The 13885-nt window shown below is 40.9% G+C and overlaps 1 protein-coding gene across 9 annotated transcripts in view; it reads left to right on the top strand.

Moving 5' to 3' along the window:
• beta-Spec (spectrin beta chain) overlaps nucleotides 1-13885 on the top strand; it is a 237795-nt gene that overhangs the window by 143403 nt on the left and 80507 nt on the right. For all 9 annotated transcript variants that reach the window (XM_071585459.1, XM_071585453.1, XM_071585458.1 and 6 more), the window contains one exon: nucleotides 1317-1481. In XM_071585459.1, coding sequence (XP_071441560.1) covers nucleotides 1352-1481 — 130 coding nt within the window. In that variant the 5' untranslated portion in view covers nucleotides 1317-1351. The remainder of the gene's footprint in view (nucleotides 1-1316; nucleotides 1482-13885) is intronic.

Here is a 13885-nt window from a genome sequence, read left to right as displayed (position 1 = left end):
TGATGTTGGTGAGAAGGTGCATTATGTTTGATACGGTTATTCACAATGCAAGTTGTAGTTCCTGGTAACGTTGAAATGCTCTACCAGTACCAAGACCCAAGGCTCTTTGACTTAATTTTACCAGAGTATGGCCGCGAGGTGTCACCTATCATTTAGTTAGTGTTTAGTTAGTTGATTTCACTTAGTATCGATCGATACAATTTTCGTTTAAGTACAATCTGAACTACCTTATTACAAGTACTCATAATAACGTTCAAAAATCTAAAAATAACTATACGAACTTCGTCGAAATAAACAGGACTTCGGAGCAAAAACATTACACAAAGCACGAAGTTTTCACGTGAATCGTATTCTGAGACTTCTAAGAATCTTATACAAAAACATTAATCAACAATAAAAAAATCAGTTTTTCAATCAAATTATAGCTCCTGGTAATCTTTTCCGTCCAATTAAGGTGAGATACCGAGATGAATTGGATTGGTGAATTAATTCTAAAAAATATTTTTTCTCTCGCAGTTTTTAATTTTGCAAGCTCATTTCCTCACGTTTCACATAAGTGCCTGGTTACGAAGTCTGAAAATTTCTCCCAACCCCGTCATTGTTAAAATGGTAATTTTGTGTAGTGTTTTTCACTGAAGCAAATAATTCATTTAGAACTCTTTACATCTTATTAATTCTAAATACATTTCGTCAGACGATGTGGTAATATGGTCATATATTCCGTGAAAGTTAATTTAAAGGCGCGGTAAGAGTAGAGAATATTGGGCGAGGGAGGAAAAGATATTATAGAATGTTGTACGAAACGTAGGGAAGTAGAAAATGGTTGAAAAATGGTATATAGTGTTGTGTTGTTGCTTTATGCTATTTAGTGCCTTGTTAAATGGGGCTCGAGTGCCGCATTGCTTTTTCATGTGCCCAACTATATTGACCAGTCGACTATTGAAATTGGGTAATGTTTTGTTTTGAATGTGTTTAATTTTGCGTCCATTGTTTCCAGGGTACTCCGTATTGCGAACTTTCCATATTTTTATCTAGTAGTCTTGCGAATTTCGCTTGAAGAAATTCAATAACGAATTCCTTCGAGTCATTTAGCCACTCGAATATTTTGAATTTAATGGAAGGCTATGAAAGATACGAGGTATTAAAAGGTTTCTCCCGACAAATAGTTCTTCGCCAGAAACTGGCTACAGTCGTGGTGCACCACTAGTTAATTAGCGCCTCCTTGTGAAAAAATGTTTCCATTGTGTCGTCATTTAAAGATAATTAAACATGGAATTATGAGCATATTTTCCTAACGTTTCTCTCTTTTGTTTCAGGAGGGTTGGGAGCCTGACCCTCAGCGGCCCCAGCAATGACGACGGACATCTCCTTGGTCCGTTGGGACCCAACATTGCAACAGGAAATAGTCGAAGACTACGAGTACGACGGCGGGAACTCCTCTTCCCGCCTCTTCGAGAGATCGCGCATTAAGGCGCTCGCAGGTACGTGACTAACGATCAAAACGACCACAGGTTTCTCGTCGACCTGGGCAAAAATGTTGTAAAATATGTCCTAATATCGCAGCGTTTGTTAATTTTTTTTCTAACTCATTTCAACTTGCTTACGCATTTAGAAATTGATTGACGACTGTTCATTAATAAATGAGGAATTTCCTCGTACTGTTCGTTGATGTAATTTATAATCGGTTTATCACGATTCGTATCTTTGGATGCAATGCTGAATGTCCCCGTAATGCATTAAAGGTAGGTTTCAAGCAAATTCAGTATTGGGAAACCGCATTTGCTATTCATTTCATTGTATCGGTCTAAAAAGCAGAAATAAACTCTTCCGACGTTCAATTTGACTGCATCCCTGAGACGAGAGGTCTTAGAAATGGTACCGCCAGTGTAAAATTGTTGTAACTCATGCTTGTGGCTGTAGCAAGGGAAGAGGAAAAATGGAATAGGCATTTCAGTCTACACGCAGAAGGACAAGAGATGCCATTAATTTAGGTAGATAGTGGCGCCATATTTTGTCGAGTATATTCCCCTTGTACGATTACGGAAACCGATGCTGTTATCGCTCGAAGACCTACTGTGATTTAGTAGAAGACGAACTATCAGAATGAATTTTAGCTCCCAGAATATGCGTCTAAAAACAATTAAAATCGTGCTACAAAGGAACAGGTAGGTGCATTTCTTATCGAGGTGATCGGTAGGAATGTTCATATCCCGCTAAAAAAATCGAAAGAAAAATATTTATGAATCCTGAATGAAGAGTTGAAATTTCACTGAATTGAAGATAACAGTTTTACCTAACGACCAATGAAAGAATAAAAATCGCGTGATCGTTTCCCGAGGACAAGATAAAGAAGCTACGCGAACCATCAGAGAGCTCTGTAAAAATTTCCAAGATAACGATCTCTCTTTCATTACGGAAAAAATATTCCGAGCGATCTCGCTGGTAGAGCGTTGACGTAGTTCAATATGCTTCTATGGTCGCATCATGGTTTTTCCTTAAATTAATATCCTGTTATTTGAACTCCCACGCCACAGTGTCGTTCCCTGGTCGTGATCGTCCGCTCGTAAAAACGCCACCATTCGCCAAAATGCAATTTATCTCGGCCTTAGTTGAAACGTGCAGCGAAGTGAGCGCTCTTCAGTGACCCCGATTGGCGACTTCTTGAGCGGTAACCCAAGAAGAATTTGTATATGATCGCAGTGGTAATGTCCATCCTTGAAGCCGTTGCCGGCCGGCCTCGGGGAGTGCCGCTATCTCCTCCCACCCCACTCGCCTCTGCGGTTTTACTCTCATAGTAATCTTATCTTTCGCTCAGAAATGTGGCGTTTTCAGTTGCGACACATTTTCCCTTCATAAATTGCTCGCTCCTGGAAGTTGGCCCGATTCCAGTTCTGTCTTCACCGAGTTTTTTTTATTTTAATTTGGTATTTTTTTCGGTGAGCAGTTGCGTCATGCTGCAATATTGGTAGGAGTGACACGAGTGCTGATGATCAACGCTTTGACCTTAGAGAACTTGGGATTTTGTCGGGGCGGATCGCGGTTTTTGTGCTAGACCGATTTTGGAATATTTTCGAAGTAACAGCAACAGGCAGCGTCTAGCCCATCACTTGGCACCTACGCTTGAAATTTCAGGATGCGTTCGCCGACTGTCTTCCCACTCATTCCCAGTCGCCATCACTCCTTCCCCCCCTTGCCTTCCCTTTCTTCCCCACATCCTCCCTCCGCTTTCGTTGGGTCATCCATTCAGTGGTCACTCAGTGAATTCCTTTCCCTCTCTCATCTTTCCTCCCCGTCTTTCTTCCTACTTTCCCTAACCCCACTTCTTATATTGATAGAAATGAGCTCTTACGGCTAGTAATATATAATAAATGTGAAATGAAAAGAGTTTCACATTTATTACCCACTTCTTATATTTCCTTTCATCTTGACACCTCTCTCGGAGAGGTTTAGCGGTTCCACACCATAAGTTTATGCTCCATTGGTCTTATTCTTTTCCTCGATGGTCCATATTTTTGATAAAAATTAATGCCCTTCATTCTCCGTGTAAAAAAGTCATTAAACGTTGACCTCTCGGGCATCTTTCAAACTTAACAACATTTCGAGTGGGTCGTTCTGCTCGGTTACTTTCTGGTGTATCCGTGGGCACTTCGCCGGAGTTGAACTGTTGAAGTGAGTTCGCAATACATTTGTCAACTTCTTGTTAGTTAATTCAGCCGATCGTTATCTCAAGTGATGGTGTGACGTCGTTATCTTTTGTCTTGGGCGTTAGTCTCTGCCGATTGGTCTCTTCTGCATAGTATCTCCCGTTCTTTGGCCACTCGAGCAAATGTCTCCGTTAACATTTTCATTCGTGTGTTGGTAGTTGGAAGTCGGCTCTTTGAACCTTCCTGCGTTTCCGTAGAATTTTAACCCAGTTTGTTTCCTTCACGAAAAAGAAAGAATGGCATTCTGTTGGGAGGGACCATTTCAGGGTACATTGAAATTAAGCACGTTTTGAAACGACAAAATGTTTGTTAAAATCTGGAGATGAGATAACAGTGAATATGTCGATCATCAAAGAACGTAATAAGTGGGTTACAGTAGGTGTATCTGTTGCGTCACATTTCAGTCGGAAGTCATTCAGTTTATCGCAACGACGGTTACCAGAATGAATATTCATAGTTATGAATCTTCTGGGAAAGAATTGGCGGAGGAGAAAGGGAGATATTTTTTCCGAAAGGTTACGTCGGACAAGTGTTTTCCAAATCTTGAAAACGCTATTTATTATATCGTGAATCATTTCATTTTTTTAATTAATGAATTGTCTTTTGTGTCCCAAAACTTAATGGTTGCCAACCCGTAAGTTTTAATGTCAAACATGCCCTCAATCGGCATTAGGGAAAAATGTTCGCGTGGTTTTTAGTGAGAAGATAAGTGGTTATCGCAAACTCTCAGAATGACCTCACAAAACTTAGCTACATGGTCCCCCTCCATAGATCTTCCCCAGGCGTCTTCCGCCGCTTGAAATAAGTCACCCACTTCTTAGGCTCTATGTAGGCCGGAGATGTGAGACATTATTGAGCACGTCCGTTGGTACTTTTGTTCCCGTGGATTTGCAGGAAAGTAGTGCAGGTGACCCCATCGATCATAGCGATTGAGTCTGTCTAATGTAATTAAAGCGCACCACCTCTCTGGGCACGATTTTGGATTTTCTCTCACCACTTAGCCAGGAACCGGTCGGACTTGGGCCAAATTTTCGCTTGCCGATTTCAACGCAACTTGTCCCGCGCGAATACTGCGTGTGCCTCTTGTCCGGTGAATTTTAAATGACATTATTCTGGCATGCTTTGAATAATTAGTTAGTAATTACATAAAATAATCGGGATATGCATTGCTTATTTAATGTTTTCCCGACTTAGCTGTTCTTATAGTACACCATCATCACACTACCCTTATAGTTACTTTATTGAACGATGAAATAATGCTATTTTCTGTGATTATAAAGTACTACAGCCGTCGGGTCTAAAGCACCAGAAATATTGATTGATTCGAATTGTGCCTCCGCGTCGTAAAATACCTGTCAGTCGAATCGGTGGGTTTCGGACACCGCGCCCATGGAGTGTTTAGAGGGATTTCGTCGTGCATGTGGCAATAATGAATTCGTCGGGACCTCATTTGCCCACCAACCCTCTCCCCCATTGGTGATAAGCCATGTTACTGACCCCAAGTTGACGCGGAAAAAAAAGAAGACTGACGTTCGTCGAGTTGGAAGAAAGTGAAGCTGGTGGTGGAGGACGGACGTGATTCATGTTTTCTCCGCGGGATGGTGTAATGGTCTGGTCTCGGCAGTCCGTGGAAAAATTACGTCATTTGAACAGCAGTTGCGAAACCACCTAGTTGATTCATTCATGGATCCAATTTATTATGATCGATGAGGTAATTATTGTGAAGATACCTGCGTATAACGTAATATTTGACCCGTGGAGTTATTCCGAACATGATTTAGTCGTCTCTTGTTTGTTGAACCTATGCTATTGAGTTTTTATTTAACGATTGCCGTTCAGTGCATAACCTGTAATGAACACTGTGCTGAATCGATCAGTCTTTTGCTTTCTCGGTTAGCATGGGTGGTGAAACCTTCACTATGCCGTCGTCTGAAATTTTAAATATATGTCACCACGAGAGCTGGTCACTATTGAGCGAACCAGCAAAGTTTATCTTCTTATAATAGACAGATATTGGAATAGAGAGAGAAAGGAATTAAGAAATTTGATTACTCACCAATAATGATATGGTAGTTTCATGGAGTTGCATTTTCAAAAGTTTTTATTTCTTCCACCTGCGTGTTTGTTGAACATGCATCAAGTGTAGAGAAAAAATAGCACTGAGCAACATTACCAATTAAGCAACAACGCTGAAGTATTTTTATCTTGAGGTATATGTCTGGCATTATGATAATAATACATCTGACAGAGCAGTTCGTGTTCATCATTGATAGTGTTCAGATCACAACTAGTGCGAACAGGATTAATATAATTGGTTAAGTAAATGGGATATTTAAAATATACCAGAAATGACTTTAGAAAAAACATTTTCCCCTCTTACCGTTTTAATATGGTAGAGGTTCATTCTCCAATCAGTCAAAGTAGCATATTCGTGAGGAAATGTGTTGATTGTGACCGTAAGAATAAATTTGTAATGTAAAAAAAGCACTAGTTACCTGCGAGAATGGAAGAGTTTGAACGATATTGCTGATTGTTTTCGGGCGTTTTGCATTACTTGAGTTCAAACAAAACGCCTTTTTCCTTCATTCCGTAATTGGTGCTGTTATCCGTCCGTAGCTACGTCATCCTTTTCTTTATGCGGGGTGTAATGCGGGCTGCTTTCATGACCGAGGTGAAAATGTTATTCGTGAGAATTCACGTTGCACCACTTAATCACCTCCATTCGGCGAGGGCGGCCTGAAATAATGTTGACCGAAGGAAGACGTGGATCCGACCACACCCGCGAGATGACTTGGGAAGTTTCTCCTTTCCTGAGGTGAAAACGTGATGCGTGTCCTCTTTGAGTGTGGGTTTTTCTCGTTAAACCCTTCTGGGAGGCGAGGTTTGAAATATAATCATTCCATTAGATTCCTGCGTAAGGAGCGTGAGTAGAGTGATTGATGCGTTCATCCTTCTCAGGTGGTCAATTGAGCATGTGGCGGTATCTTAAGGATGTAGCTCTCAACACATTGGATCTTCCTTTCCGGCACAATGTGGGGAAACCCTTGGTATTCCACGTGTGCCATATGGTAGCGCATCCAATTTTTGGGCGAATATTTCTTTGTTGGAGGAAAATACCTCACGCATGTTATTACTGTAGGTTTCCCACGGTTGGCAGCCAGTGACGAAAGTTTGTACTTCGGTTATTATTAGTTAATTCATTATTTTCGTTAAATCGCGTTAACCTCACTGCATGCCACTAAGGGAAGATTTTTTTACGTATGTTGATCTTCAGCGAAGAAGCCAATTTTGTAATAATCCAATATTGGAAAACCTTGAAAAAAAACTTGGAAATGATGCAGTACTTCGAAACTAGTCTGAAATAAATCTTTATGAAGTGGAAAATTGTAACAGTCTTCGTCTCTGTTATTGTTGAAAAATCAATTAAAATATGAAATAGATGTCCATACGCTTCGTTTGAAAGAAATATTAATATTTTAATTGTTAATAAGTATTTGTGCCAGGGGAATAAGTGAAGATTTTAGATGTAACTTGAGTTTTTCGAAACACTGAGTCACTGGTATTTAAGCAAGAATACTCACGGGCGATTTTTGGGGTTCCACGGCCTCTCCTATTTCGGTGACAACTGTTAAAATTTTCCCCTAGGAATCACATAGAGCATTTCTTCTACCGGACGTATCCATTCATTTCTATGGCCTTCACTTATAAAATTCTTGCATTTGAAAGCGGAAATCACGTTTAAAAGTAATGGTCGGCTTATTATTTAAAATTGATAGTGATATGTGAATGTATACTAAAAGAAGGTCGAATACGAAATGTCTACTTAAGCCGAGTTCGTGATTTTTATCTCATTTCATCGTCGACAATATTTTTTCAGCACTCGAAGTAAGTTGAGCGTCATTTCACTTTAAGATACAATGTTATTTCAGAACTTTTTGTCAGGGGAAAAATGGTCGGTATGTGTGGAAAAGCTGTTTATTTCTCCTCCGGCACACGATTTTTTTTTATCCTTTCAAAACGTTTTGGACTATTGATTGATAGATAGATAGATAGAGGTCTTTATTTGGGCGAAATTGAGGCTAAATGGTCCCTTCTTCCATTTAACCCATAATATAGGAGTGTTAATATGACACTTGGAAGAAAGCTACCCATTTCTCATTGCACATTTAAAATAGTGGCCAGGGTGTGCGATGTGGTTTCCACATTGTGGACGTAATGTTAAAACCACACCGCGGTGTGGTTTCAACATTACGTGCCTGTTTACGAATAGAATCATTCCACTTCACTCCACTGCCATGTTTCGTATGTTTCAGACATTACTCTTTCAAAAATGATGATGATTTTCGAGAAAATTGTGCTTTAAATTATCGGGTAAACGATTGTCGTAAATTGTCTATTTTTATTTTCGAGTAAGATTATTTATCTCTCTCCATGTCAAGTAGTACTTCTATCGCCACAAAGGTGATCTCTTACTATTAAGAGTTTCGTCCCTTTTTCTTAGGGATTGCAAAGATGTATTGACGTTCCGGGTGGAAATGCATGTCATTTTTAGCGCTAAAAATGAAGGAAGATTATATCAAGTATGCTAAGTGTGGATTTAATTGGTAGTGTTGTTACTCTTGCATTATAATATGTGGTTGTGTTATTATTTATGCCTAAAATATAAGTTAAAAGTTGCATAGGTTAAAATTTGCTTAAAAAATTAAAGGATTTCTCTCGTATTTTCTTAGAAATTTCATTAGCTTACTTTGTGACCACTTTTACTTCTCTTCAGTCTTCAACTGCTTCGCAGTGTACACGTTGATTACACTCGTATTGGAGTGAACTTTATTTCGTTTAGGTCCGTCCTAGAGGAGTGTGTTTGTCTCAACGTGCTTATCACCATCTTATCACTTTAAGCTGAAGTAAGTAGTCCTAGAAGTGAACGATATTTATTCCATGGAAAGATAAATATGTATCCTATCACAGAGAATAACGGATTTGTTAATTATACCCTGCAAGCCACCGCCAGGTTGTGGCAGAGGGTGAATATACACTTCAGAATAATTTTACCCGAACATGACCCTACCGCGGTCGAACTATTTTATTACTATCCCCTATCGTTCGTTAAAAAAGGATATCTTAAATCTACCTGCTCTACCCTTAATTTCTCCAATTTTTTTAGTATGATCTCTCCTTCCGTATTACGATGGGGGTAATAATACATTTTCAACATCACTGCTAAAGAGGCTCCCAATTTATGCAAGAGCTTCGATCTTTATTTTAACCTTCGCTCCGTGAGTTATCCCCAGACTAGCTGCTCTAATATTTTGGATTCGCTAATAAGTTTATCATTACAACGTTTTACGAATCTATCTCATCTACGCTGCACGCGATCCATTTCGGCAATTTATCTAACGTCGTGCGGATCCCATTTGTATACTTGCAGCGTATTCTAAGCGAGGCCTAACCATCGACAGATAACATTTCTCTTTGACCTTTTCATTGCATTTACCAAGTACTCTTCTAATAAATCCTAGGCATGGTATTAGTGCTCAACGCGTAATCAGAAACACACTGTAGGTTTTGCTCACATAATTGAAAATTTAGGACATGGATGACTCCCCCCTTAAAACTTAGATTGGGCCTACAAATAATCAATGGCTTTTCAGGCACCCGCAAAGTCATCACTGAGTGAGACTAATATTCCCTAAAACTTAAGTTTTGATGTAGTATTGTGCGGAGTACATCCGAGGCTGTGCGCCCTCAGGATTTTGCCCTCGAGGTTTGCCTTTCCGATCTATGGCATGCGATTGACTCCATTTCATTTTTGTGTAAATTGTATTCGATGTTATCCTTTTGTTGTGCACTAGGATTATCTGTGCGAATCTTGGAGCAGGTATTTAATTGAGGTTTCAGAAGTGTTACTTGCATGCGGAAAATTACTTAATATTATCTTAACGAGAATACCCGAATCTGTTCCTGAAAGGCTCAAATTATGTGCAGGGGCCATTCCCCTAATACGAGGTCATTGATCTCTTCATTTGGCATAAGTATGTATGCCCGTGGCGTTTTCGTTATTTTCTGGAAGGTAATGTTTGTGATAGAATTTTGTTGGAAGAAGGGACAACGGTTATTGTTTTGTCACTTTAAGATAAATCGGCCTAATCCGATTTATCTTCACGTTTTAAATAAAAAGAGGCTTTGTCATTTCATTGTGCGATAGTATTTGCCTTTTATTGCGCCACGTGAATTTGGAACGTTTTCCCGACGACACGGCTTCCTTGTTTGGCAATAATTCACTCTTAACAAATAAGCTCAATGCTTGAATCTGGTCACCATTTCACATATACAGGTGTGTATATGTGAAAAACCTCTATCTGAGAGCCGGAGTTTGTTAGTATGCTATTGGGTGGTATTTTGTTATTGTTAGTTTAAAGGAGACGAATCAGCATTTAAATTCTGAAAAAAAAAGAATACAGAACCTTATCTGAGTTGATTCATTATACAATTACATATGGAAGCCTATCGAAAGGGAAAGGTTTTTCACGTAAGGGAGAAATTAGAGACTGACTTCAGTTTCCAGGGTGCTATCACTGAAATACAAAAGGAAGAATTTTAAGGGGAATATCCATTCCAAGAATACATTTAACTTGATGTGCAGCGAGAAAAAATTCTTCGTTTCTTCAATCGTATGTTGTCGAGTGTTGGTAAAAATAGATTCTTACGCGTACAGACAACGACGGAAATGTACTGTGAAATTTTTTAGATTGCCGCGAAGTTGAAATCAAAGATATCAAAAAACATTTTCAGTGTACGAAATAAGATAAAATCAGAGGGAAGATGTTTTATCATGCGTGAAAAACTGGTTTTGAGAGAACGGTGGTTGCCATATCATCTTTAACGGTGTGCGAGTGTTGCAGTGAACACTGAAATTCGCTTATTTTCCTTCTCACTCGTCCGGTATGCGGGCTTTCATTTTTGTACATTTCATGTGGCGATCGCTTAGGCTTCTGACTTTTGGAAGATTGCACCACGTCGGGTATTTACTCTCATTTTTTCCGTGTGACATTTGGCATCCTGAGGTTATGATTTTGTTACTAAACCGCAAAAGGTTTTGAGTCTCTTCGTAGTGTTCCTCGGTTGGATTCAGCAAATACGCCCCCCTCAAGGTCTCCACTCTCTGCTTCATCAGCGCGAAAGGAATGACTTCTATATTGTTCCTTCAAGTCTGATGAAATTTTAAAAACGGGGAAGAATCAATAGACAATGAAAAGTTTTGCAACCTTAAAATTTCCGTCTTGTTACGCGTTCAATTTATTGTTGGAAATGTCGAATACAATGGAGGTATGGAGTAAATCAAGAGCGACAGGAAAGAAAAAGGAGAAATCTTTATTCTGCAGTCATGACGTTTTGCGGCTCGCGCTGTCCGAAAATCCATCGATGCGGCAATTTTTCGGAAGTGTGCGGAGACACACAGTCGCTTGTGTCGCAGCCAAAAAGTTTTTTTTTCTTCCGGAGGGAGTCAGGATTGTCCCAACCCCAGTGGGGTTTTTCCCATTACATGCCCCGTGGAAACGACCCTTCCTCGGACTCGCTCTAGTTCTCGAAGTACGGACTCAGTCTGAAAAGTGCTGATGTGTAAATCGCTCGTCCACCCGCCCGCCCCGCGACCCTCTCCTCCTGCCCGTGTTGGACTCCCGCTGCTGCTGGAAGCCTCCCGCCGTTAAAGCCGCGGGGTCATCTTGATCGTCATTGACGGTAGGTGTGCCAGGGGCGGTGATTATCTCCTCGGGGAGGGAGAAGGAAGACGACCGGGTGTCGACGAGAGCGAACTGATGTCTCATCATTTGGACCCACGGTTTCGTACGGGCGCGTAAGCACAAAGCTTCCCGCAATGGACATGCCGAGATGCGTGCATAGGCGCCCTGACCGGTGGCTAGGCGGATGTCTTTTGTTTAGTGATATTTTTCCCGTTTTGTGTTGCCTCCTACAAGAAACTTGGGACACTAGATCCCACGGTCGCAAAAACACCGTTTTGTACGTCTGGTGTTTATGCGAAATGCATGATGTTTGTAAAAAATTCGTATTTGAATTGCACGTCGTGCATTGCGTTTTGACTGCTACGTTTCAAGTTATTAGGGGAGAACACCGTGGTCATTTGCGTCATTAGGGATGGGTGGGTTTTTGCCAGAGGTAGAATTTGAGGGGAATGGGGGAAGGCCCTAGGGAAACCTGGTGTCTAAACTACCTTGCTCTTAAGATGGACACCAAGAGGTCCGCAGTTATTACGTCTCATCCCTCGGACAGCGTACTCCACTAGGAGTGCTCACCATCCGGGTAGGGTCTGGGAAACCGTAGTAAAGTGTTGCCACCGCCAGGATTCGAACCCTGGTCGATGGTGTAAGCCACTGCAGTAGCGAAGGCACCGTAGTGCAGTTTGACGGGTGGAAGGGTGTCGGAGCATTGTATCAATTCGGAGCTTACTCTTTGGAACACGTCGTATTTCAAACAATACTTCAGTACAAACTAACCCAAACTTTTCCCGCCGACAAGGCGGACACAATGATGTGTGTGTCCCAGCCCTTAAATTGTACGTCATTGTATATAAATTGGTCCGCCCAAGCACCCACCTTCCCCTTCCCCCGTGCTCGTTTTACACGCCCGTCAATCATTTCAGTTGCTCCCAGTCATGATTTACGCACACCTCCGCATTGCGCGTCCGACCGCAAGGCATTTCACCTTGCGGCGTCGCATTAAAATACCCCCGGCGACGTCTCTTCTCACTTTTCAGCATTTCGCCTCGACCATCACTCGCCAGACCGCCGCGGATTTCTATTATTTTTCTCCCTCCCCCGCACGGAACCGTTACGTCGGGACAAACCTATCTATTCGCCTCCATCCTCCACCCATTCTTTCCACTCACCCCCCCCCCCCCCTCCACCTTCATCTCTCTCATTACGACCGGCTCTCCTGTGCGCGTCTGTGTGGCGCGAGTGTCCTCCAAGTCGTTCTCATTCAGCGGTCGCGGAGATCGGTATGGTTGCCTTCTGCCGAGGATTTTTTTTCCGCCCGAACGTGAACGTCCTCCGCTTCCCATTTAATCGGCATCCCGTGTTGGCCAAGTCCAGGAAGCCCAGTGGTGGGGCACCGCCACTTCGTAGTATCAGGCGTAACTTTATGGAAGTGATGTGCATTCAAAGGAGTGGCAAGCAATTTTCAAACAGCAAATGCGACCGGTTTCAACGTAAAGGAGATCCAGAAAGGTCCATATTAGGGTGAAACCGTTCGCATTTGTTTTATAACTAATGTGGAAAATCAACATGTCTGTCACTTATTCATCTTAGGAGCTTCATATTTCTTTGGTCCTCATTCGAGTCTGCTCATCTGGGTTGCCTCTGTCGTCAAGAAAGCGTCAAAGAGGATTGAAAAAAAACTTCATTGTAGTATATTATTGCGTTGAAATTGGACTCTCTGTTTTAATAATGCCAGCAGTAGTTCTCGGTAGGAATTCTTGATTGGTAAGTATATCTAAAAGTTTAAGTTTATTTCTTGAGCACACCGGCGAGTTTTCCGTTGGTTTGGACTTGAGATTTAATTCTTGAAACTTTCAATTTTGATGTGATTTTGGATTTTTAGTTGAAAAGTAGCCGTTCCTTTTTTTTGTTCGACTTGAAATAATTCTGTATACACGTTACGCTGTCAGGCTTCACTTCGTGGAATTACAAACCCCTTTAGTATGGATAACTCATTATGAAGTTAACCATTTAATGAAAAACGTCGTTCCGCAATTGAAAACATGCAACTCTGAAGTGCAACTCCACCCAGTCTCTCAAGTGTGCATCACATCCTGTACGCCCAACTATGTATACATATATATATATATATATATATATATATATATATATATATATATATGTATATATATATGTATACACAAAACTTAAGGGAAAGTCTTACAGATGTGAATACTTATGTATATCAAGTTAGCACGAGCAAACAGAAACACACAAAAAATTAATAAGTTTAAAAAATGTATATATATTACAATATTATTGATTTATACATATCCAGTGTGTTAATGCGGTTAACCTAAAACATGCATCAAAGCTCGTTCAAATGCCCTTCGATTGTGGTTTTGTCTCGCGCTTGCGCTGTTATTGAATATATAGACCTTCGTTCCGGAAGCAAGGATCATTCTC

The sequence above is a fragment of the Hetaerina americana genome, unplaced genomic scaffold (assembly GCF_022747635.1).
Source record: "Hetaerina americana unplaced genomic scaffold, ioHetAmer1.1.p SCAF_2, whole genome shotgun sequence".
NCBI classification, from domain to species: Eukaryota; Metazoa; Arthropoda; class Insecta; order Odonata; family Calopterygidae; genus Hetaerina; species Hetaerina americana.
The sequence above is the reverse complement of the archived record's forward strand: the minus strand, read 5'-3'. Positions and strand labels throughout refer to the sequence as shown.